Genomic DNA, 26,616 nt, shown 5'->3' with positions numbered 1-26,616 from the left:
CGAAAAACCCGCAAGACGAAAGGGTTTTTCGGGTTTTGCGACGCTTCGCTAGACGATTTTCCCTATGGGCTTGCATCGCAAGACGAAAGCCCATAGGGAAATCTCGGGGACCTTTTTTTAAATGCTGGCGGTGGGGAGCAAAGCCTTTCCCCCCCCTCCGGACTTCAGAAGAGGTCCAGGAAGGCCGGCGGGGGCGAAAGGCTTTGCTCCCCACCGCCAGCATTTTAAAAGCGGTCCGGGATAGCAGGGAGGCGCTTCCCGCTATCCCGGACGGCTTTTGAAGGCAGGCAGGGGGGGGCAAAGACTTTTGCCCCCCCGCCCGCCTTGGGAAGAGGTCCTGGACCTCTTCCCAAGGTGGGCGGGGGGCAAAAGTCTTTGCCCCCCCTGCCTGCCTAACCGGGGGCTTTTAAATCGCCCCGGGACTGTCCGGGGCGATTTAAAAGCCCCCGGACGGCTTTTGAAGCCTCCCCCCGCCGCCCGGCATCGGGGCATCGTCCCGATGCCGGGCGACGGGGCGAGAAAGCCTCCCCCCGCCGCCCGGCTTCGGGGCATCGTCCCGATGCCGGGCGACGGGGCGAGAAAGCCTCCCCCCGCCGCCCGGCTTCGGGGCATCGTCCCGATGCCGGGCGACGGGGCGGGAAAGCCTCCCCCCGCCGCCCGGCTTCGGGGCATCGTCCCGATGCCGGGCGACGGGGCGGGAAAGCCTCCCCCCCGCCGCCCGGCTTCGGGGCATCGTCCCGATGCCGGGCGACGGGGCGGGAAAGCCTCCCCCCGCCGCCCGGCTTCGGGGCATCGTCCCGATGCCGGGCGACGGGGCGAGAAAGCCTCCCCCCGCCGCCTGGCATCGGAACCATGTCCCGATGCCGGGCGACGGGGCGAGAAAGCCTCCCCCCGCCGCCTGGCATCGGAACCATGTCCCGATGCCGGGCGACGGGGCGGGAAAGCCTCCCCCCGCCGCCTGGCATCGGAACCATGTCCCGATGCCGGGCGACGGGGCGGGAAAGCCTCCCCCCGCCGCCTGGCATCGGAACCATGTCCCGATGCCGGGCGACGGGGCGAGAAAGCCTCCCCCCGCCGCCTGGCATCGGAACCATGTCCCGATGCCGGGCGACGGGGCGAGAAAGCCTCCCCCCGCCGCCCGGCTTCGGGGCATCGTCCCGATGCCGGGCGACGGGGCGGGAAAGCCTCCCCCCGCCGCCCGGCTTCGGGGCATCGTCCCGATGCCGGGCGACGGGGCGAGAAAGCCTCCCCCCGCCGCCCGGCTTCGGGGCATCGTCCCGATGCCGGGCGACGGGGCGGGAAAGCCTCCCCCCCGCCGCCCGGCTTCGGGGCATCGTCCCGATGCCGGGCGACGGGGCGGGAAAGCCTCCCCCCGCCGCCCGGCTTCGGGGCATCGTCCCGATGCCGGGCGACGGGGCGAGAAAGCCTCCCCCCGCCGCCTGGCATCGGAACCATGTCCCGATGCCGGGCGACGGGGCGAGAAAGCCTCCCCCCGCCGCCTGGCATCGGAACCATGTCCCGATGCCGGGCGACGGGGCGGGAAAGCCTCCCCCCGCCGCCCGGCTTCGGGGCATCGTCCCGATGCCGGGCGACGGGGCGAGAAAGCCTCCCCCCGCCGCCTGGCATCGGAACCATGTCCCGATGCCGGGCGACGGGGCGAGAAAGCCTCCCCCCGCCGCCTGGCATCGGAACCATGTCCCGATGCCGGGCGACGGGGCGAGAAAGCCTCCCCCCGCCGCCCGGCTTCGGGGCATCGTCCCGATGCCGGGCGACGGGGCGAGAAAGCCTCCCCCCGCCGCCTGGCATCGGAACCATGTCCCGATGCCGGGCGACGGGGCGAGAAAGCCTCCCCCCGCCGCCTGGCATCGGAACCATGTCCCAATGCCGGGCGACGGGGCGAGAAAGCCTCCCCCCGCCGCCCGGCTTCGGGGCATCGTCCCGATGCCGGGCGACGGGGCGAGAAAGCCTCCCCCCGCCGCCCGGCTTCGGGGCATCGTCCCGATGCCAGGCGACGGGGCGGGAAAGCCTCCCCCCGCCGCCCGGCTTCGGGGCATCGTCCCGATGCCGGGCGACGGGGCGGGAAAGCCTCCCCCCCGCCGCCCGGCTTCGGGGCATCGTCCCGATGCCGGGCGACGGGGCGGGAAAGCCTCCCCCCCGCCGCCCGGCTTCGGGGCATCGTCCCGATGCCGGGCGACGGGGCGGGAAAGCCTCCCCCCGCCGCCCGGCTTCGGGGCATCGTCCCGATGCCGGGCGACGGGGCGAGAAAGCCTCCCCCCGCCGCCTGGCATCGGAACCATGTCCCGATGCCGGGCGACGGGGCGAGAAAGCCTCCCCCCGCCGCCTGGCATCGGAACCATGTCCCGATGCCGGGCGACGGGGCGGGAAAGCCTCCCCCCGCCGCCCGGCTTCGGGGCATCGTCCCGATGCCGGGCGACGGGGCGAGAAAGCCTCCCCCCGCCGCCTGGCATCGGAACCATGTCCCGATGCCGGGCGACGGGGCGAGAAAGCCTCCCCCCGCCGCCTGGCATCGGAACCATGTCCCGATGCCGGGCGACGGGGCGAGAAAGCCTCCCCCCGCCGCCCGGCTTCGGGGCATCGTCCCGATGCCGGGCGACGGGGCGAGAAAGCCTCCCCCCGCCGCCTGGCATCGGAACCATGTCCCGATGCCGGGCGACGGGGCGAGAAAGCCTCCCCCGCCGCCTGGCATCAGAACCATGTCCCGATGCCGGGCGACGGGGCGAGAAAGCCTCCCCCCGCCGCCCGGCATCGGAACGATGTCCCGAAGCCCGGCGGCGGGGCGGGAAAGCCTGGGCGTGCTTGCAACTCTCCGCAAGGAGCGCGCTCCTTGCGGAGAGGTCCGCGCCTCTCCTGGACCTTTTCTGAAGGCAGGCGGGGGGGGGGCAAAAGTCTTTGTCCCCCCTGCCTGCCTTCCCAGGGGCTTTTAAATCGCCCCGGACAGCGGAGAAGTCCTCCGCTGTCCCGGGCGATTTTAAAATGCCGCCCGCCAGAAGAGGTCGGGGGAAGGCGGTTTCCATAGGAACGCATTAATTGATTTTCAATGCATTCCTATGGAAAACCGTGCATCGCAAGACGAAAAACTCGCAAGACGAAGAGACTTGCGGAACGAATTAATTTCGTCTTGCGAGGCACCACTGTATACTGGACCATCCATGCATCATTCCATTTTATTAGTTCTGCAATGATTCTCCGGTGTTAGATATTATTGCCATCAGGAGGGGCACCTTTGCACTACAGTACAACGAAGGGGGTTACAAAAATAAACACACACACCGAGAGAGAACATTTGCAGTATGAGAAGTGATGGGATTTCAGCAGGAAGCCGCAGGACATGTCCTGAGTGGAAATGAAGCAGTATGCCTGCCCACCAAGTTTTAGAGGCGTAAACAGGATCAAAAGCAGGGTTGCATATGACCCCCCAACACCATAATGAGTACAAATAATCCTGAATGCACGAGGAAAGGGTGTCTGGAGGCCCTAATTTTTCTCTAGCAGACTAGCCACATGAGTGCATCCAGGGATGTAGCATGGGAAGGGCGAGGGGGGCGGTATAGCCCCAGGCACAGAATTTTGAGGGGCTGCAAACCTGATGCCCCCCACAAGGAACCCCGTCCTGCCCTATCTGCTAGCAGGGGTCTCTGGGACCCAGAGCCCAGTCTGGTTTTGCTGCCACACCCCGGCCCCCTCACTGAATGACCACCTGGCCAGTGTTGGGCGGGGTGCAGCCGCCAAGCACTGCGCCAGCCAGTTGGGTTCCCCCCTGTGCAGGCAGGCAGGCAGGCGGCGCAGCGCAGCCCTGTGACACCTCAAGGCCCAGCGCCCACCTTGCAGTATTGGCGGCAAGGGCTGGGTTGGCATGGTGGATTTTGTTCACCCTCCATGCCCTGCCCCCAGTCCTGCCCAGCATGTGCACATGTATGCATGCACACCACCGGGCACCAGCAAAGGACACAACACCACTGTCAGCATCATCATGGTTTGTTTGCAGGGAGGTTACACATCAAATTGAGCAATTGTTATTCCACACTTTCCAGCGCATCTCTTTATCCCACTTTCTTTACTACAAATAGCATGTGAGTGGCCGCTGAGACCCTATAACATGGTTCCTGAAAGACCTACATTGGCTCCCAGTACATTTCCGAGCCATTCATAGTGTTGGTGCTGCCCTTTAAAGCTCTAAATGGCCTTGGCCCAGTATACCTTGAAGGAGCATCTCCACCCACATCATGAAGTCCAGCTCCGAGGGCCTTCTGGTGGTTCGCTCACTACGAGAAGTGCAGTTACAGGGAACGAGGCAGAGGGCCTTCTCGGTAGTGGCGCTCACTCTGTGGAACGCCCTCCCATCGAATGTCAAGGAAATAAACAACTATCTGACTTTTAGAAGACACCTGAAGGCAGATTCCCTGTTTAGGGAAGTTTTTAATGTTTGATTCTATTTTTAATATTCTGTTGGGAGCCACCCAGAGTGGCTGAGGAAACCTGGCCAGATGGGCAGGATATAAGTAACTACTACTACTTCTGCTATTAATAATAATTTTTTGTTGTTGTTACGAAGGAAAGCCAAATCTGTTTTAATTGCATAATTTGAACTTGCTGTTATGAGACTTGAATCCCGCACACAAAACAGTGACAGTCTGGAAGCTGTCTGAGGCCCTAGCTGCAGAAGCCTCTGAGAAACTCACTTACTGCTCCTCCAGACAACCAATTTATTCATTCATCCCGATTAGCTTGCACAGAAGTTCATGTAGAGGCAGAGGCAGACCTAGGCCACCTTGACCCTTTGCAAGTAGATGGACTGGCACCTGGGAAGCCAGGAGAGGCCATGGACCAGACACTAAAGGTTTGCCTGGCCGACTGAGGGGCCCCTGCAGGACTGCTGCGATGGCCCTTGCCAGCAACCAGATTCCTCCACCAAGTGGCCCACTGGGGCCTTGGCTTCTAGCCAGAGTGGAGAAGTGTGATTTTTGTGCACCCCTAAGACTACATCTCTTAAGGGACGCGGGTAGCGCTGTGGGTTAAACCATACAGCCTAGGATTTGCCGATCAGAAGGTCGGTGGTTCAAATCCCCGTGACGGAGTGAGCTCCCATTGCTGGGTCCCTGCTCCTGCCAACATTGCAGTTTGAAAGCAAAGTGCAAGTAGATAAATAGGTACCGCTCTGGCGGGAAGGTAAACGGCATTTCCATGCACTGCTCTGGTTCGCCAGAGGCGGCTTAGTCATGCTGGCCACATGACCCGGAAGCTGTACGCCGGCTCCCTCGGCCAATAAAGCGAGATGAGTGCCGCAACCCCAGAGTCGGTCACGACTGGACCTAACGGTCAGGGGTCCCTTTACCTTTAAGACTGCATCTCAACTTAATTGACTATTCTGATTTGTTTGTGGGGCAGTTATATGGAGACAGGATTTGTTTGGCAACCACTAAAATAAAATAAAATAAAATATACCGCCCATCATCACAATATCTCATGGCAGTTCATATGGTAAAAATGCAGATTAAAAGCACAAATAAATAGTTAAAACAACAAAATAATAGCTCCCCATCCCACAAACACATTTAAAAGACTATAGAATATAAATCAGCCCAAGGCCTGGTTGAAGAGGAACGTTTACGCCTGGCACCTAAAGGGTGGAGGAGAGCATTCCACAAACTGGGGGGGGGGGGCACTGCACAAATGCCCCGTTCTTGTGTTGCTGCCATCCAGACATCACATGGAGGAGGCACCCAAAGAAGCGCCTCAGATAATGAATGCAGAGTCCAGGTTGGTTTATATGGGCAGAGGCAGTCCTTGAGGAACTGCGGTCCTGAGCCATTTAGGGCTTTATAGGTCAATACCAGCCCTTTAATTGCACCTGGAAACTAACAGGCAGCCAGGTGTAATATGCTCAAACCGTCTTGCCCCAGTGAGCAATCTGGCCACAATGGGAGATGGGCTCTTTTCAAAGCAGCCTTCCAAAAAACCGAGTTGCTGCCCAGAGCCACAGATCCTCCAGAGCAGGGGTGGGGGGACCTTTTTCACCCTGAGGGCAACATCCATGCCAGGGATGGAAGGAACCAGAGGCAAAAGAGAGTAGAGCAACAGCTATGCAGTTTAACGTTGTTGATTTGTTACACACACACACACACACTTACAATTCTTCATCCAGGCAAACAAGAGGCATTTATCAGAGCTCAATTACTTATTCCAGCCAGGCAAAATAGGGAGGATGCAGAGCAGGGCTGGTGAGGGGGAGAATCCTGGGGGCGGAAAAAGAGAGCTGCATTGGCCATAATCCCACACAAGGCCTGAGGTCCCCAGCTCCTGCTGCAGAGTTTACCAAGACTATGTACGTATGTCCTATCTATGACAATCAGCTAATTCATGGGGACCTACAGCACATTATCTCTGACCTCCTCCTGCGTTGGTGCAGAGCTTTGCAAGGGATGGGAGGTTCCCACCCAGCAGAACAGAGTGTTCCATAACTCAGGAAACCAGATGGGAATTGGTCAAGGCTTAAGAATAGCAGGCTGGGCTCCAGAGGTCAGGAACAGGACTTTTTTTATTTATTTTAAGGATCTGTCAAGATATCAGTGCTTTTAAAACCGCTTCCCCAGCACAGCTGACAGTTTGAGAACAAAACTAAATTCTGCTTGCTTCATTGTGCCCTGCAGATCAGTTTGCTGGAAATACCCCCCCCCCCATATATCTCTTCACAAAAAAGGAAAACCAATAGAGTCCATTTCCCTTTCCTGCTTTATGATTATTGTCATTTCCTGGTTCTCACCCACCCACCTCTTTCCCCTGGTGCAGGTTTCCCAGCACTGCTTGGAAGGAGCTAGTGAGCATGTGGGAAGGTCTTAAGAACCTGGAAATGTGTTCTTTTCTTTGGCTTCAAAACCCTATGCATCAAATTGCTGGTTAAGCAAAACCCCATGTTTTGCACATGAAGCCTAAATCAAAGCCTTGGAAGTCTGTCTGAAAGACTGTCACTTTAATTACATTCCCAGGAAATTCAACATAATTGTTCAGAAACAGCTACCACAATGGCAGAGTGACCGGTGAGAGGATTTTACAATTTCAATACATAATAAGTAGTAGGGCTAGCCACCTTTCCAGCTCAATCTTACTCATGTTTTGCAGGGAGGAATACAAGCACTTACTGGAACATTAGGTTTGCACATCTAAAGTGGATTAAAGCGCTCTGTGGCCCTGGGGCTACTAATCCACTTGTTCAGGCTTTTGGGAAAGCAACAACAATTGCAAGGGAAACACATTTGAAAAGAATGGGATGAACAAACGACTAACAGGAAGATGTGCAAACATCCCATAAGCAAATCAGGATGAAAGGAAGATGAATGCTCATTGTCATATAACTGTCCCACAAACAAATCAAAATTAATGCTCAATATAGACTAGATATATCGGGACACAGGTGGCGCTGTGGGTTAAAGCCTCAGCGCCTAGGACTTGCTGATCGAAAGGTCGGCGGTTCGAATCCCTGCTGCGGGGTGCGCTCCCGCTGCTCGGTCCCAGCGCCTGCCAACCTAGCAGTTCGAAAGCACCTCCGGGTGCAAGTAGATAAATAGGGACCGCTTACCAGAAGGTACCGGAAGGTAAACGGCGTTTCCGTGTGCGGCTCTGGATCGCCAGAGCAGCGATGTCACGCTGGCCACGTGACCCGGAAGTGTCTCCGGACAGCGCTGGCCCCTGGCCTCTTAAGTGAGATGGGCGCACAACCCCAGAGTCTGTCAAGACTGGCCCGTACGGGCAGGGGTACCTTTACCTTTACCTTTATAGACTAGATATACAGTAATCCAATCTCTGTGTAAGCCTTTTGCAAGCAAACCAGGGCAAGCAAACAATAAATAGGTAACCTGGAGGGGTCCTTTGTGGTTTGGAAGGTGACTGGAAAATGCACTGAAAAGTGTGGGATGAATAATTAATGGGAATATGAGTAAACACCCTGAAAGCAAATCAGGATGAATGCTCAACAAATACTGGACTAAGGATCCATCCATAGCTAGGTTTAATGTGGATTGTGAACCACCTGTGTCTCCTTTATCTCCATGTGACATTTTCCTCCAACTACTTTTTCCTCCCCAAATCAGGAGTGTCAGCTTAGTCAGCTTTTTCAAAGCATAGGGAATCTCTGGATTTAGGGAGTAGAAAATGAAGGACAGCAATATCTGGATGAGAACAGCTATATATTATAACAACAACAACAACAACAACAACAACAACAACAACGCCCTCTGCCTGGTTCCCTGTAACTTGGCTTCTCATAGTGAATTGTGCTCAGAAACATACTGGGAGCCAATGTAGGTCTTTCAAGACCGGTGTTAGGTGGTCTACATGAATGAGGGAAAATTAAAGGAGATACAAGGCATTCCCAAACCACATTAAACCCAGGTATGGACAGCCCCATAGTCTAACCACCATATAAGCTTTGTGCAAGCAAATCAGAATGAATGCTGAATTCATCAGGCTGCCTGCAGGTGTGCATAGGACTCCAACCAGGTAGCCTTATCCTATGCATGTGGTTTTTTTAAAAGTGTCACCGAGTTCAGATAAGCATGTTTAGGATTACAACATTTATCCATTAATCACAGATTAAAATCCTGACACACGCACACACCCTCTCAATTAACTGGTAAACCTGACAAGAAGCAAAAATCCCAGGACCAGCAGCTCTGGCCACACAGCTGTGCCAGCGCCAGCCTTCCTGTCCCAGATCAGTTGAAAAAGAAATGTAAAGAAGGATTTCCCTTCTGGTCTGTATCCAAACCCAGCCAATGAAAGTTATGAAATGTCAGCATTTTCAGCCCAAGAGAAACTGCTTCTTGCAGGTTCTCCAAGGGAATACTTCCCACTTCACATATTATGGCTTATAAGCATACACTTAAAAGATGAAAATCATAAATCTAACATACAATGAGTGGGATTCACCTAATGCAGCCCATCAGTGATAGATCTGCACAGGGACTCCAGCTCACAAATGGGCCTTCCCTTCTCTCCCCTCCTCTCCCCTTGCACCCCCTTGAAGGAAGAGGAGGACTGTTCTATCTAGCAACTGCAATGTTTGCGCTGATGGAACATTTGTGTGATGTTGAGTTCTAACCAATGGGCCATTGGGCCTACTCTCACCATAGGGCCAAGACTGACTGCACTCTGTCAAATGAACACTCAAGGAGCCTGGTTTGTTGCCATGCTCAAATATGAAATGGCCTACCAAGGGCATCTTCATTGAGGTCTTTCAATATGCAGCAATGTATATTAATCAGCCAACAGTTCAATTCATCCATGAAGATTAAATATATTTAATAAGTTGGCAGCCTTAGCATCAACATGCAGGGAACATCTTTGCTTCATTTGTTTACTTGTGGATCCTCACAAAGTTACAATTCCCAGCACCCTGAACAAACTACAGTTCCCAGGATTCTTTGCAGGAAGCCTCATGCTTAAAATGTATGGCCTAAGTCTGCTTAGCCCATACGAGTTTTCCCTCAGTGCTCCTTTTCCCAGAATATTCCTTGAATCTTGTGGCTGCAACTGTCAGAGCTAATAGCCTGGAGAAACCCAGGAAGGTTGTATGTAAGGAGCCAAGCACATACGCATTAAAAGGCACAGAGGAGCAAACCTCTGCCTCTGCCTAGGTCATTGCTCAGTCTTAGGGGTCATGCTAGAATCTGCAGCTGCCTGGAACCACGACTCCAACTGTCCCCTTGTGCCATCTGACCTCAACCAAACTGGTAGTTGCAGTGTGACACTCTGGCCATCAGCAGTGATAGCTGCCCAGGAGCTTTCTCCTTCTGCAAGCTCCTACAGCGACACCAAGAAGCTGGGAGTCCCTACCACTAGCTCCTCTGATCCAAGAACCCCAGCTGGCACCTAACTACAATAATGCACTAGTGCAAAGATAGAGGGACTCTTGACAGGGAGAGGGTTGGGCTCCTCCTCCCATCCTGCACCTGCCACAACTGACTCATACAAAGCCTCACACACTGGAGCTGCTCCAGCACAGCTGCATCATTCACAGCAGCCACACTTGTGAAAACTGCACTCAGGTCTCGCATAGCCTCTCCACAAAGGGCCACAAAGCTGACCAATGGTCAACCGAAAGCAACTGCAATGTGTGGTGTGTGTGCGTGTGTGTGCGTGCGTGTGTGATTGGATGGCTGAGCGCTTAGGGTCATTTCAGAAGGAGCAAAACCAGCCTAGATTTGCAGTCTCATTTCCTGTTTACTCAGCATTCCCAGATCTTCTGGAACGCTGGCTAGAAGATTTCCCTGCCAGGGGAGAAAGGCCATGCCTAATGAACTCTTGGTGGGAAAACATTTTAAAATAAGCCTGTGAACAAAATGTCTGCTGCTGCTGCTTTCTCCATCCCTCACAAGGTGGATCAATGGTCTGACTCAGTACAGTGGTACCTCGGGTTAAGAACTTAATTCGTTCTGCAGGTCCGTTCTTAACCTGAAACTGTTCTTAACCCAAGGTACCACTTTAGCTAATGGGGCCTCCTGCTACTGTCGCGTCGCCGGAGCATAATTTCTGTTCTCATCCTGAAGCAAAGTTCTTAACCTGAGGTACTATTTCTGGGTTAGCAGAGTCTGTAACCTGAAGATACCACTGTAACCCGAGGTACCACTGAATAAGGAAACTTCCGATGTCCCTGTGTACTTTAGGCAACAAATGGGGTGTGTGTGGGTAAGGGCAGGTGGTAGATGTGTCCCCAAATCCAACACAGGACCCACATCCTAGGGATGGTTTACACACACCATCACTTGTTTTCTCTACACTTCAGGGCTTGCAAGTGAATGTGCAAACTGGCTCCGTGAACTAGTTCTGTGTTTGCAAAGGTGAGAGGGGTCTGTGTCCCACCTGCGGGGATTTGATCTCTGATGGTGCCTTCAGTGTGGGCAAGCCATCATCGCTTGGCATCATGGAAATCCTGTGACTGAACCAGAGCTGTTTTTGTATCACCGCCATACCAGAGTACGTACTTCAAAATCAGACATGGGGTCATAGGAAGCTGCCTCTTCCCAGAGCACTTTAGAAAGAGAGTGAAAGAGGAAACAGGGCTGCTACATGCTGAAGATGCATGTTAAGAAATGGCTCAAACAGGCTGCTGTGGCATTTGGCCAACCAGCTTTCACCCATCTGGGATTTTAAGATCTGTGTCAATAAAAAGCAAATGTCAAAATTGGTTCCTAAGCTTCTGAGCACTATCCATCAGACAAACCTCTCAGCCCCCAGTAATTTAGTTTCATTAGGTCCCTTGCAGTACCAAGGAGAACAAAAAATTAAACTAAAGTCAACTGCCCTTAATTTTAAGAAGGGGGAAATATTCCCCCATACTCCAGAAGAGTAGTCACGTTAAGTCAGCTGAAGAAGAAGAAAAAACAAGCAAAACAGATTCTTTTCATAGTTTTCTAAAGAGACAGAAATTCTTTTGCAGTAAACCGCATGGGGCCAAGCAGGAGTTGGGGTAGGGGGTGTTTGTAGGAAACCAGTGTGGGGCCCCAATTCAGATCAGGAGCACCTTCTGGAGCGGAGAACAGAGGAAGTTGGTTTTTACTGTCAGACCAGAGGTCATCCAGCACAGTCTACACTGTTTCAGACTGGGAATACTCCTAGTCTTACCTGGGTATGCAGGGCAGGTGCCCACCACAAAGCTGAACCTTGCCCCTCGGCGCCCTGAAGCTGTTTTTTCTTCAAGAAGTATGCTTTTTAAAAAGTTTATTAAAATGTGTTGTTTGGCCCTAACTGATTCACCCCTCCATGAGCTTTCGCAGGGGGCAGCCTATTTCATCAGATGCACTACAGGGGCTTCCAGACTGTCGCTATTTGGGGGGTAGAATTCAATGGCATGCCAGCAAATTCAGGTTGTGCAATTAAAACCAATTTGGCATGCTTGTGCAACAACCCTGCCCCCCACCCTGACTTTTTGCAATAAGGAAAGCAATAGGGAAACACACTGAAAAATGTGTGGTAATAATTGCTTGATGCGACATCATATAACCTCTCTGGAAACAAAAACATAATGAATGCTCAGTAAATAATCCAAGGCAGCATAAGCACCATACATTTAAAGCACTTTAACAAACTACAGTTCCCAAGATTCATTGGGAGAAGCCATGAGCTTTAAATGCATGGTGTATCCACAGCCTAAGTCTACGCAAACTTGTGCAAACAGATCAGGATGAATACTCAATAAATGGGCCATCTGGAAGTGACCTCAGAGACTTTGGACAGCTTGCAAGAAAAGCCCGCCTCGCCTTTTCTCTCTTCCCCTTGCAGTGCCTACCCTCCGTCTCTGTTGTACACCTACCCGGCGGCCACTTGGTACTCGGGTGCTCTCTCTTCTTCCCAGCACTCTCAGAAGAGTGTCCATGGTGTTTCGGGGCTTCATGGTTACAGATGATGGTGACGGCACATTAATCCCACAATTGCCTTGGAAACACTGTCAGGTCGGCATTGCTGAGAACAAATCCACATGAGAGGGACGGGGTCTGCCCCAACTCACGGCATCCGTGGCTGTGGTGGATCTGCTTTATCCAGCTTCCCAAACCAGCTCAGCCCTTGGGAGTGTGTGAAAGAGGAGGATGTGGAGCTGGAAACAATGAGGCAGGAGCCAAGGCTGGGCTGCGAGATCAGGCGGGCAGGCAGGGAGCTGCTGTTTCCTGCCACACAATAGCTCCTTCCCTTTGCGCGGAGGTAATGGAAAAGGATGGACCAGGAAGGAGGGACAGCTGGGCCTGGCAGAGAAACAGAGGAGCCCAGGTCACCCCTTGAAGCCAGGGATGGGAAAGCGTCTGGCAGAGGCACTCAAAAGGGGCAGAGGCTACTAAGCACACCATACATTTAAAGCACAAAGAATTGTGGGAGCTGTAGTTGACCCCTCACGGAGCTACAACTCCCAGCACCCGTAACAAATCATAGTTCCCATGAATTTTTGGTGGGGGAGAGGGAAAGGTGTTTTAAATGTATGATGCAGATGCAACCAGAGGCAAACAAGCCACAGTGTGGAACTATCCAACAGGTTCTGATTTGAAGGCATCGGTTTGCTCCTTAGGAGGGCTGGAGTGCTCCTAGCCCAACACTTACAGTATACCCGTTACAATGCTGAAGGGAGATTCAGCTGACAGTCCAGAAAGTGCTAGGCCTGTGCACTCCAGCTGTCCCAAAGCCCTGTTGCCTCAGCACTGACTCTCGTTTCCACAAATCCTCTTTTTCTTCTGAGCTGTCAATAGAGGGACCATTCCATGCTCCTCAGAGGCCCAGATAATGCTGCTTGATAAACCTTAGCTGAGACACTTGTAAACCACTGAAGCATTCAGCCATAAGTAACGGATAGCTAAATAGCAAGAATATAAGATGAGCCCTGCTGGATCAGCATCTTGCTCTCACGTGGCTAACCAGATACTTTGATGGGAAGCCCTTATGCAAGATATGAGGGCAAGAGAATTCTCCTCCACTTCTGACGGTGGAGGTAGAACAAAGCCATTGTGACTAGAGGCCATTGATAGAATAATCCAGCATGAAATTGCCTACTTCTCTTTTAAAACCATCCAAGTTGGTGGCCATCACAGCAAATTCCATTGTTTAGCTATGGACCATGTGGAAATGTTCCATATAGAGAAGCGATGGCCACATAATATGGCAGGGTTTTTGCTTTAGAAACTACTACAATACCCCACTGGGAAAGCAAAGAGTTCTGTTCTCTCCTTCTGTTTTTCCTCTCTGGGCAGAACGCTGTTGACCAGACACTGCTCAGAGAAGAGAGAGTCTGCCTTTTCCATGTTTCCAAGGCTCTTTGCTGGCCTCTTTCAACCGTGGGTGGGTGTTAAAGTGAGTCAGACCAGAGCTGCCTTGAGGAAGCTGAACGTCTGCCATGGAACTGGGTCAAATGGATGCAGCCAGTATGGCATAGATGATGTGGTCACAATGCAGGAGAGGCAGGTTGGGGGGGCACCCATGGCATTCACAACTTTTTACTTAGAAGCGCAGTGCCACAGACCTCCATAACCAAATGGCACCATCTTGGCACACCAGAAGCTTGCATCCATGTGGCTCCAGTGCTACCCATTCCTGCTTTCAAATTTCCTAATGAAACACACAAACACCAGTTTGAAATGGAGCTATAAATTATGGGTGTTAACAACCAGCAAAAAGAAAAAGAAAGAAAGTAACAGCAGAATTATATTTTGTCCCAAATTCTAGCATGATGCAGCCTATAGAAAAAAACACATCCAAGTTTAACCATGCCCAAGGTCCAGAGCCAAGTCTGTGGCAAAGCAAGGATTGCATTCCAAATTCACCCAAAGGCCAGAACAAGCCACCACTGAATTAGCAGCTGTCCCACCAGTGAAGAGGGAAATGAGTCAGGCTCATTTGGGGCATCACCTGCCGTGGTAGAGCAAGAGCAGGTGAAGCTTGGAGCCCAATGCTATGCCAGGGGTCCCACCAATGGGGTGTGGGTTGGAAGGGACTGTCACAGTATCTCTCTGTGTCACACACACATGCTTCCCAGACTCTGGACTTACCCAGACTGCCTTTTGTGTCACATTTCTAGGGTCAGGTCAGGTCTTTAAAGTTCCATGTCCAAAAAGATTTGTGGTTTTGGTTGTGTGTGTGAATGTGTATACTGGCACTTTCTCCAGGAAGACCTATGTCTTACTTCTGAATTGGAGCAAATCGCCATTGGGTTTTCTATGGATTGACATTTGCTCTGATTTTGACATTTGCTCTGATTCAGTGGTAAAACATGAGTTTTCTTGGGGGGGGGGGGCAGATAAAAACATCATTTGGACCCGGAGCTTAAAGGTGCAGCTCTGTGCCTGGAAAGGGCAGCACAAGATGAGCTCTCTGAGATGAGCTCTCTCTTATTTGATTCCAGCAAAGCTTTTAACTCCGTTGCTGTTTTACGTTACTGTCTGTCACTTTCCCTCTCCTGAGTTCTTTTAATGCTTTTTTAAAAGTCTGGTCAATTGTTATTATTTCATTATTTAAACTGATGGGGATTATTGCTCTTTTTTTTCTTTTGGTCATATCTGCTGCACACGGTGAACTGTTTGAGCATCTCTGCTGCTGGAGTGGAAAGTGGGATAGAAATTTCCGTTAAAATAAATGTGCTCATTGTCCTTCAGAAGTGTCTCTCCTCCTTGGACAATTCACGTGCTGCATGGGCTGAAAGAGTTCTTGTCTTACATTGAAAGGCTTTGCATTGTACAAATGCTGCCTTTTCCTCCTGTGGTGACTTGACAGCTACAGCTATAGCAATGTTGAGGCACTTTAAAAAGTTTTGGTTTTTTTTAATACTCACAATAAATACTTTTCAAATGAGTTGCTTTTCTACCACTTGACCTCTAGTGGGACCCACAGCAGCCTTTGATCTTTGCTTCTGCTACTCTGAAAGCTCTTTCTCACTGCCCTTCCAGATGGTGTCCATGAGAGTCAGTGTGGCGTCATGGTCAGAGTGCTGGACTAGGCCTTGGGAGACCCTGGTTCAAATCCCTCCTTGGCCATGAAGCCCACTGGGAGACCTTGGAACAGTCACTGCCTCTCAGCCTAATTTCCTTGCAGGGGAGATTTTTGTATGCCACCTTGAGCACCTTAGAGGAAAAGTGGAATATAAATGTAATAATATTAATATTTTTAGGTGGGTTTCAATTATGTTGGGAGTGGCTGTTTGGAATCACAAAAATGTTAATCTGCTTATGACATTCATCTCTTTCAATTTTCTTTCCCTTATATTTTTAAATGTAAGACGCCTGGAGTCCTCCTTAGGTAACAAAAGACTAGTAAGTCCAAATCAATGGGGTATTGTTTAGGAGTCGGCTGTTTGGGAGGAGGTTGTTGCTGTTTGTGATATTGTGGTTTTTTTTGTATCTTTATTTTAGATCTTATTGTGATTTATGTGGAAACTGTTTAATTTGGTTGTGTACTTTTAATGTTTTATTTATTGTTTATAATGATTTTGTTATGTTTGTAATTATGTAATTTTTTCAGGTTGTAAGCTACCTTGAGCATGGGTTTTAACTATGGAAAGGTGGCGCACAAATAAAATTATGTATATATATGTATGCATGTATTCCTAGCATCATATACTGACAAAACTCAGGTTGCACAATGAAAGTGGATTTGGAGCTTTTGCGCAATATAGACACACACCCCACACTAAAAAACAGAGGACTTTTTGCAATAAGGAAAGTGACAGGAATAATAATAATTTTATTATTTGTACCCAGACACTCTGCTTGAATCAATGTTGTATCATCTCCCTCCAAAGGAATTTGAACATATGCTCAGTAAAAAGCCACCATCATCTAACCTCCCCTCCAAACTGTGTGCAAACTAATTGTGGTGAATCCTTAATAAACAGGCCATTTGGAAGCAACCAGTGCCTCTGAACCATGATCACCATATTTTGTTTTTTGTGTGTGTGTTTTTATATTGTAAACCTCCCTGTGACCCTTGGATGAAGGGCAGTATATGAAATTTAATTTTAAAAATAATAAATATTGCAAGGATGGAAAGCCTGACTACAACTCCCATCATCCCTGATCACTGGCTATGTCCACTGGGGCTGAAGGGAGTTGGAGTCCAGCAATATCTGGAAGGGCCACAGGTTTCCCCAACCCTACCATATGGCAACAGCACAATCTTGCACTCCATCTTTGAATGTGACAGGGCTGCAGGAGACAATGCAGCTGCAGCTTCATCTAAGATTCTTCTACCTGCCTCCTTGTTACTGCAGGACAGAATTATTTTATTATTTTTAAAAAACCAACACAAGCCCTTATAGATTGCAGCTGATGGGCAGCACCTGATAAACACGTTTCTGATTAGAAACGGTTGCGGGGAGGGGGTTTGATCCTGGGCAGGCTTTCCATCAGTCAAAGTGTGATAACATTTTATTTACCCCTTCCCCACTACTAACCAATACTAAATTATACAAAAAATAAGCGAAATATATGCAGATCTGCACAAACCCTTCAGGCTGCAGCACCCAGCTTTTCTTGCTGCAGAACTTATGTTACCTTGAGGCAGATTTCATATACAGTGGTACCTCGGGTTAAGTACTTAATTCGTTCTGGAGGTCTGTTCTTAACCTGAAACTGTTCTTAACCTGAAGCACCACTTTAGCTAATGGGGCCTCCTGCTGTCGCTGCGCCGCCGCTGCACGATTTCTGTTCTCAACCTGAAGCAAAGTTCTTAACCCGAGGTACTATTCTGGGTTAGCGGAGTCTGTAACCTGAAGCGTATGTAACCTGAAGCGTCTGTAACCCGAGGTACCACTGTACATACATTTATATAGCAACACAAATTATACACACTGTTGTGGGCAGACATCAAGTATTCTTGGATCAGCCCTATTTTTAATAGAACCTCAATCTCTACTAATGAGAGCCCAGTACAAATGACGTTACAGTTAGAATTGAAAAACAGGGTGGCCTCTGAGCATAGTCTGAGTCTAGAGATTTGTCTTCAGCACCAAAACTGAACCAAGCAGCTCACTATCCCATTGCAGAAAAGTTTGCTACAAGTTAGTTGTCTTCATTTCAGCAGCATAAATTAGGTGGGGGAAACGTCATTTCGTTGCTACGACTGTGAAGCAACTGGGAGTCAAAACCTCTTGCTGATCTACTACAAATCACCCAGAGATCTATCAGCAGATCTCTATCAGATCCCAACTGGCCTTCTGCCTGCCCTGATATACACAACCACCGCTTACAACTTTTACCCAACCATTGATGCCAGGATCCGCTTGAGTCTACTCACCATCTCCCTGCTGCCCTCAAATGAAAGTGTTATTAGCCACCCACTATAAAAGGGTTGTAAAGCATTCCTCCCATTTTTAAGGAGTGTTTTAGGGATTACTCAGAGCTAATAAAAAGCATATCTAATTATTTGACAGCTGGGGAGGGCAAACTGACTAGGTGAGCAGGCCAAAAGCAGTGAGCAAGAGACTCGGTTGCTGCTCTTAGCTTGGCCTTGCCAGGTCAGAGAGATGGAGATGAGTCAGCCACGGCCTGTGAGCGGCAGCTGTGGGGGCAAGGTTGCTACAAGCCAAAGCGCCACTAAGGCGAGAAAGCAAGCAGTGGGCCCACTTGGCCTGGCTGGCTGCCTCTTCTGCCACACACTGGCTTATCGGTGGATTTGGTTATGCTGAAAATGCACACACATTTAAGTTCAGCGTGATTAAGTGACAGGAGCCAGCAGCTGGCACTGTCTGTGTGTGTCTCTCTCTGTGAGAGAGATCAGTAACAAAATACCCACCATTGCAATGTGGTGCAGAGACAGGACCTTTTTGGGGGTAAAATGTACTATATACTCATACCCTCCAACATGTTGCGTCTTAAAACCAGAACGTGCCTCTTCTCATCTGTGCTCCAAAGACACGCTTTTGGGGGGGGTCATGCCCTCACAGCACCCAAAAACACGTGTTTGGGGTGCCGCACAAGATCACAGCCCCCAAAAAGCGCTTATCACAGTGCCCAGAATGGCTGCCATGCTTTCACAGGGGGAAATGAGATGTCCCAGTTTTTCAAGGATGTTTGCAGGGTATGTATACTCAGACATATAAGAACGTAGGAAGAGTGCTCCTGGATTAGGGCAAAGGCCCATCTAGTCCAGTATCCTGTTCTCACAGAGGCCAACCAGGTGTCTACAGGAAACCCACAAGCCACAGTCCTCTCCCCTCATGCAGTTCCCAGCAACTGGTATTCAGAGGCCTACAGGCTCTGACAGTGGAAGGAGAGCATGCTAGCACGGCTAGTAGCCACTGATAGCCTTTTCTTCCATGGATTTGTCTAATCCTCTTTTAAAGCCATTCAAGTTGGTGCAATCAGTACAGCACTTCTTTCGGGGAGCAAGTTCCATAGTTTAAGTACAAGGTGCGTGAAAAAGTGTTTAATTTTGTCTGCCCTGAATCTTCCAACCTGTCAGCTTCATTGATGTCCCCGAGTTCTAGAAACACAAGGGGGGGGGGGAACCTTTTATATCCACCTCTCCCCACCATGCATAATTGTACACACCTCCACTGAACAGCACCCCTTGGGAGGGTCCCGTGCCATGAGATCCAGGCTTCCCACTGTCTCATGGTGATACTGTCGCGCAAGCACATCAAAGAGAGCATGGCAGCCAATCATTTATATGTCAGAAGGTGATGGTGTGTACTTGGGGCAATGCATTGCAAGTCCATCCACTCCCTCCAGCCTGGAGTGGCCTAGCTTCTGCAGACAGGATATTGTGATAACAGAGGAACAAATTCATTCATAACAAAGCAGGGGATAAAACTACAACTATGTGAGGCTAATTCACAACAAAGGCTTAAGCACACAATTTCTCCCCAAAAAGTTTGGGACTATAGTTTCCCCCCTTCACAAGTACAATTCCCAGCACCCTACAGTCCCCAGAATTCTTTGGGGGATGTGCTTCAAACGCATGATGTGGATCTGCCTAGACTACCTACTTAGCGTAGCTCCGTCACCCGTATGAGTTTTGTTTCTTGGTCATGTTGGAGTGCGAGGGAATCTTGGGAACCACCTTTTTAAAAATTCTTGGTAGAGAGAGATACAAAAACAGCAACATGGTGCCACTCTTACACAAACAGGGCTGCTAAATAGTCATATCATTTAAATAATAATAATATCGTTTTAAACAAAAGTGAAACTAGACCAGCTTGGGTTTCAGCATATCTGCTGAGGCCAGAAGGAAATGATAGGGCTTCATGGGGGGACTGAACAGTGAAAGCTGTTCCCTTCCAATCTTACAAGCCAAGACTGGTGGCCGCAGCTCAGGTCTTTCCTAATGAAGCAAGAGCCAGCAACTCAATAAATATGCACCGTTATTTGATCAGTAGGATTAATTTATTGTGATGCAAGACACACATTCTTGTTGGCGTCTTAAGCAATGCCGTCTCCTGGATGGTTCAGATCAGTATTGAGCAAAGACTGAAGTTACAAGCAACCCCTCGCAATTCTGGCCGTATACAGTGGTACCTTGGGTAAAGAACTTAATTCATTCCGGAGGTCCGTTCTTAACCTGAAACCGTTCTTAACCTGAAGCACCACTTTAGCTAATGGGGCCTCCCATTGCCGCCGCATGATTTCTATTCTCCTCCTGGGGCAAAGTTCTTAACCTGAGGTACTACTTCCGGGTTAGTGGAGTCTGTAACCCGAGGTGTTTGTAACCCGAGGTACCACTGTACAGGGCAAGAATACATGGCTGATATAGGGAGCTCCTCCCTGCCAGGAATCCAGGAATTGTAGTCTGTGACTGGTACAGTTCCCATGATGCTTTGTGGGGGGGGGGCATGTGCTTTAACTGTATAGCATGTGCCCAGCCAGTGTCGCCCTACCCAAGGCCATGCTCAGTTGGCAGCCCTCTTAAAGTGTCAAAATTGCACTGGATGTTGGATCATCCCTTAGCGGCAGTTAATCTGGTACAATATTTTGGAAACTGGGAAATCCCCTATCATGGGGAGACACACAAACATAGCCCAGCTTAGTCATTTGCCAAATACTGATGGTCACAAATTATTTCACACTTTGTACCCCTTTATCACCTTACAGTTTTTTAAAGGGGGTTGGGGAACCTTTATCAGCCCCATTTCCACATGGGCGACCTTGGCTTAGGGAAGTGGATGCCTGTGGTGGGAGGGGCCAGAGGAGAAAGTGGGCCGAGCAATGGATGTGACTACAGTGGTACCTTGGGTTACAGACGCTTCAGGTTACAGACTCCACTAACCCAGAAATAGTACCTTGGGTTAAGAACTTTGCTTCAGGGTGAGAACAGAAATCGCGTGGCGGCAGCAGCAGCAGCAGCAGCAGGAGGCCCCATTAGCTAAAGTGGTACCTCAGGTTAAGAACAGTTTCAGGTTAAGAACGGACCCCTGGAACGAATTAAGTTCTTAACCTGAGGTACCACTGTACCTTCCAGCCACACGAAAGTCAGAGGTTTCCGAGTACACACCCCTCTCCATCCAGGCAAGCAGAGTGTGTGGACGCTTCCCAGTCAAAAAGCCTTCCATAAGGGTGCAGAATAGGCTTGGGGAGGGGAGCTGCCTGTGGCCCAGAGGGCTAGAGAGAACAGCTGAGAGGGCTGCCTTCCTTGGCCAAGGCTGAGCTCCACCCCCTCCCATTTTACTCATAGGTGCATCCCAGGTTGTTAGCCATGGGCAGCTAGTAAGTGAAACTTCCATGTTCTGAACATCAGACATTGGGGGCAAAACCAACATGGGGGTGGGGGAGAGACTGTTGCCTTCCTGGCCTGCTCATGTGCTTCCTGGCTGGCCACTGTTAGAAACAGGATTCTGGATTAAGCAGATTCGTGGTTTGATCCAGCAGGGCTGCTTTTACATACTCACATTTAAAGCACTGGCTTCTGCATGGGCTTTTTTGTAAAGTGAAATGAGCTACTAGCCCCCTGCAGACCCATATAAGGTAGATAAAGCATATTTGTAAAATATTACAAGTCCTCCTTCAAAAGCCACATCTCCAGGCTGTCTAGTGAAGTTGGAAGCAACCCATCAAAAGGCCAGCATCCCATCAAAGCTCCCCTCTTCCCCTTTTCTGCGACTGCCTTTGAAGCCTATTTGATCCATCCAGGCCCCCACTCCCGGAGCAATCCTGTGTCTCCGCCACAGCCTTTAAAAATTGGGAGAAAATTGTGTTCCCAGCCATTGGAGCCCATTTGCAAGAAGCTGCTCCCCCTAACTTGGTGTCACAAGCAGTAAGGGAAGGGAAAGGGAAAAGTTCCCAGCTTACCTTCATGGATTCTGATGGTGTCTGATTTGGGGCTGGCATCTCAATGCGCTGCAGAACTGGTGGCAGCCCCTGAGCTGGCCTCCATCTAAAACCCCTCTGCCCGATTCTTACTGAGAGAGTAGGGAGCTGCAAACTTCCTTGCAGTAAAGAAACCTGAGTGTCTCTTGAGCCTGAGCAGAAACACACCCTCCCTTTTCTCTCTTCCCTCCCTTCCTTCCTTTCTCCCTCCCTCCCTCTCTGAGATTTTTCCCAGCCCCTTTTCCCTACCCTCCTAATGCAGGGAATGATGACCACCCCCAAACTGCGTTTCCTGCTGAAAGTATGAAATCTCGTAGGAAGGGAGGGGAGAGAGGAAGAAAGAGTGGGAAATCAGCTCTGCGAGTCAACCGCTGCTGCAGAAAGCAGGGAGAGTTGATCGCCCTGGGTCAGTCAGTGTAGCAGCGGCCCATATACTGTAATGCACAGATGAACCATGCCGATTCCGTTAACCAAGCAGAAGGGTCTGGGGGTGGAGGGGGGCTGACCATGTCTGGAAATCACTCTTCTCTAACTGCTTTATCCCGGATGGGTGGGTCTGATTGGGCTTGTTCAGTGTAGAAGGAAAAGGCACTTCATACATTCTGCAAAGCACTCTGCATTTTTATTACTTTGCTTGCTCATTTCAAGGCTGAACCCTGATTATTATTTTTTAAGTGGCTTTGGTAGGATCTAAGCTCCCGGTCAATTAACCCACATGGGGGCCTGGTTGGGGAGATTGCCTACATGGTTATAATTTAGGACAGGCCTGCTAGCTGCTGAAGCAGAGTGGGCCCAAAACACTTTCAGATTGGTGGCAGAATAAACTCTGGTATATTAGAGGCAATTCATGGGCTGCTGGATGGACATCCTAGAATTTGGCTAAAATCTGCTGTGACCTGGGAGTCACCTCTGCAGGACTTACTTAGGAACAGGCTTGTTCTCCAGCAAACAAGGACTTTCCAAACTCACTGCTGGACCAGATGACCTTTGTAGTCCCTCCCAACTCTACAGTCCTATGATTCTATAATTTTATGATTCTGTACACCAGTGTTTTCTATGCAATGTTTCCTCCATGTGCCCCCAACACTCGAGTACAAGGGCTGTACACTCCATTCAGCATCCTGAGAATCTCCCTCTGTCCCACACCCATTCCTTTTTTAAAAATAAAAGTAAGATTGTGGCCCTTACAGCTGCAAAAAAGGGGGGAATTCAAAAGTATATAAGCAACACCCACTGAAATTTCAGGAGCTAGGGAGCTGAGGAAGAGAGATAAATTTCTGTTTGTCAGAGGCAAAGCTTCTGTGATCCCCGATGAGCAAAAACTGAAGAAGTTGTCCAAAACTATCAAATAGATGCTAGTCTGTCAAATCTATATAGGTTGAACGATTTGGTTTTTTGGGCAGTTTGGATAACATTAGTGCAAAAGGTTCAGTTTTCAGTAGGGCATACCAACCCCTTGCTACAATAAAAATTGCCTGCTTTTGAATTGGACCATGTCATGTCTGGCACTTTTACCAGCTGCATGAGCAATTAGGAAGTGATAATACTGTTCTTCATGCTTTGAAACAGGAGTGCTGAGCCCTTGGCCCACTAGATGTTGTTGGACTACAACTCCCATCAGCCTTAACTAGGACACATACTGGCTTGGGTGGATGGGAGATGTAGTTCAGCAATATCTGAGGGCCAGAGGTCCCCCCCCCACTCTGCTTTAAAACTTTTACTCTGCCAATGAGGCCAACCTTATTAATTATTGGGAATCAAAGAGTTCTCAAAGGTAAGAGAAGAGCCCATATACTCCTCAACCGCCTCCCCTCCTCAAGGCTCTGGAGACCCTATAGGCATGAAGCGGAATGAAAAGGTGATAGGCAGCATGCTGACATGTCTGAATGGTGACAGGTTGAGGCTTCAGATGGGGAACATAAGAAGCTGCCTTTTATTGAATCAGACCAGCTTGGTGTATCTAACGCAATACAGTCTACCCAGAGAGACCATCTTTGCTGTAAGTCCTGCAAGACTCGTTCCCTGGGTGACCCATCTGTTTCCACCTGGTTTGGGAGGGCGGGGACCTCACTGACTAGCTGTTGCTAGAGCTTAAGCGTCCAGAGATCAGCTTTGCTGTGAATTCTGCAAGACCAGCTAACCAGAATGCTTAGAGGCTGCTGGGTGTAGAGGTTTTTGTTGGGGTTAAGATTTAGTTGTGGAAATGCTTAATTTTTTGTGTTACTGATCCAAGGCTGCCCAATGAGTTCTCAGGGCTAAGCAGCTGTTTGAACCCAGGTCTCCCATATGCAAAGCCAAAGGGCACAAATTCAGCTGTTGAGAACGAATGGTCATGCTTCTCGTTTTACATTACCTACAATCACAAATTCCTCTCAAAGAACAGTAGCCAAATAAAAGCAAGTAGGACACAAGCAATTGCATGTAAGAATAGCATCCACTTTCCATGCAGAAGGTTTTAGGTTCAATCCTAGGCCTCTCTAGTTTGGGCTGGGAGAGAAACCCTGTTGGAAATCTGGGAGAGCTTCTGCCAGTCCGTGTAGACAATACTGGGCTGGATGGACCAATGGCCAGACACAGTATAATACAGCTTTCTAGGTTCCATTTTAAAAAACAAAAAAATCCAACAGCATCCAGAGAAGTGTGGCACATCCATGGAGTATTTTAATGGACCCCACCAGGGTTGCCATAGTCTATGTTTGGGGACTTTGGTGCTGACATAAGGAAAATTTATCCTGCTGCACAATGAGTGATTGCACACTGAACAGCTTCCCTTGTGCTAAAATGGAGCCTCCCAGGGCAACTTAAAAGCAGCCTCCCTGTGGTATTCTGTAGCCTGCAAACCAGCCTTGAGCAATGCTCTTGGTGTTTTTTTAAAAGTAGCAGAAGTCCTGGTTGGGCCCATTAAAATTCCACAAAACTGAAAGGTTTTACAGCATACGGTAAGGTCTCCCCCAAATAATCACTGGTGCACAGCCTCAGCAGCTTTTAATCAGATCCTGGATTTAGCTAACTTCTAAAACACCCCCCTCCAAAGAATCCTGGGAACTGAAGTTTATTAAGGATGATGGGAATTGTAGCACTATGAGGGGCCATCTACAGCTCCCAGGATTCTTGGTGTGGGGTGGGTATGTAGGTGCTTTGAATGCACTTTAAATATTTGGTGTGTACACATATTTGGTGTCTAACAGGTCTCTCTCTCCTGTCTGCTCCATTTGTATTTGTGAATGAACAAGTCCTTTCCCACCCATCTCCCACCCTTCAGTACTGCACTACCAGTGCAACATGCCTAGTGCTTACTGTGACTCCCAAGTGGCCTTCCAATCCTCAGCCTGGCCTCTTGTCCTCAGGCAAAGGAAGTGCTGATAGCACTCGGGAGACCCACACCCTTTCCTGCCCTTGGCAGAGTCCTCCCCTCCTTTCCTGAATCCTTAGTCCAGAACCAGCTGAACCAGGAAGCTGAAGGCCTGAGCCCTGTCAGGAAGGAGAAGGCTAAGTCACAGCTCTTGTCAACAACTGTTCCCAACTGCAGAGCTTAAGAGAAAGTTGCCTCTGGCCTTGCTCATCTTGTTGACTTTCTAGGCTCATATACTGCGTTCTTATAGCGACCAGCTTTTAAAGGGACACCAGGGCTTCATTTGCACCAGGGAATGGTTCTAGGGACTGCTTTCAGTTTCAGCATCATGGCTCAATATGAATGGACAGAAGGGTTTCTGAGTGGGGAGAGTGCTCTTGCGCTCAGCTGCTGCTTGTGGGTTTCCCACTGGGGCACCTGCTTGGCCGCTGTGAGAACCGGACTGAATGCTGGACTAGATGGGTCACTGGCCGGATCCAGCAGAGCTCTTCTTAGGAGTGGGTGCAGAGGGCTTTCTTTTCAACATCAGTCACTAACCACTGGGAGTATCCATTCACACTGGGGCTCCCAGATAGACTGGAGTTCTGAGTTTTTCCTCCCCTTCTTCCTATACCTGTAGTATTGCCACCGGATAGAAAGAACAAGCCCAGCCTGCTCTGGTGCCTCTAACTGCATCCTGATCTGCAGGCATTAGACAAGGAGGCTTTTCATAACACAAAAGTAAACAAAGATGTTATGCTGCTGTTTCTCTTGTTTAGAAACAAAATCTGGCTCATTTTAGCGGTGTGATGTTGGCTTTCTAATCTGCTTTCAAATCACTTGGAGGGGATTAGTTATTATATAAATATAGTGGGGGTTTCTTTTTTCTTTAAGCTACCTTCTGCTGATAAACAAACCCTCCCTTGCTCCTATTTCTTTAACATAGTTACAGGACTTCTCTCACACATAGTGTGGGTTCTGAACTGAATTAAAAACTTCCCCTATGTTTAACAAGGTCTTGAAATTGTGTGTCAAGGAAAGACAATTACTGAAGCCTGCAGAATTTTGTGGCATAAGCACATTTGCAGGCACTTGATTGCTTTGAATAATTAGTCATGCAGAGGTGCAATGAGCTACACGTGGCCCTTAAGCCTTACCCTGACCACTGAAAATGTTAATAATCCTCTCCTACTACTGCTCTGCCTTCAGGTTTCACTACAAATTTATGACAAATTCAATAAGGACCAGAAACTTTTTTCATTTAAAATCAAACTAGATTCCCAAAAATTGGAAGAGGGTGGCTCTCAGTACAGCCCTCCAGTGTACACGAGTGGCCAAAATTATGTAACCTTCTGGAAAAAATGTATTTCCGAGATTTGATGGCCCATAATACCACTTTGTTTGGGAGTAATACCAGTGCTTTTTTCCTGTGGGGACACAGGGGGACGCATACCCCTAAATATTTTGTGACTTTAACAGGATAAGAAATTCACTATATTT

The 26,616-nt window shown here is 49.7% G+C and overlaps 1 protein-coding gene across 4 annotated transcripts in view; it reads right to left on the bottom strand.

The window, feature by feature from the left end:
• The window catches only part of TNS2 (tensin 2), a 130,126-nt gene that overhangs the window by 71,936 nt on the left and 31,574 nt on the right, over positions 1–26,616 (bottom strand). For 2 of the 4 annotated variants that reach the window (XM_081898097.1, XM_081898095.1), the window contains exon 1: positions 21,768–21,952. The exons of 1 other annotated variant lie outside the window; for it this stretch is intronic. Coding sequence is in view for 2 of the 3 variants with exons in the window: in XM_081898095.1 (XP_081754221.1) it covers positions 21,768–21,806 (39 nt within the window). In the remaining variant the exon portion in view is untranslated. Of the gene's footprint in view, positions 1–12,325; positions 12,710–21,767; positions 21,953–26,616 lie in introns of those variants that run through there. One more of the 4 variants, XM_081898094.1, reaches the window with a different exon arrangement.

Source organism: Podarcis melisellensis (assembly GCF_964234715.1).
Source record: "Podarcis melisellensis genome assembly, chromosome: 2".
In the NCBI taxonomy this organism is placed as follows: Eukaryota; Metazoa; Chordata; class Lepidosauria; order Squamata; family Lacertidae; genus Podarcis; species Podarcis melisellensis.
Note: the sequence above shows the minus strand (reverse complement) of the source record. Positions and strands in the feature narration are given on the sequence as shown.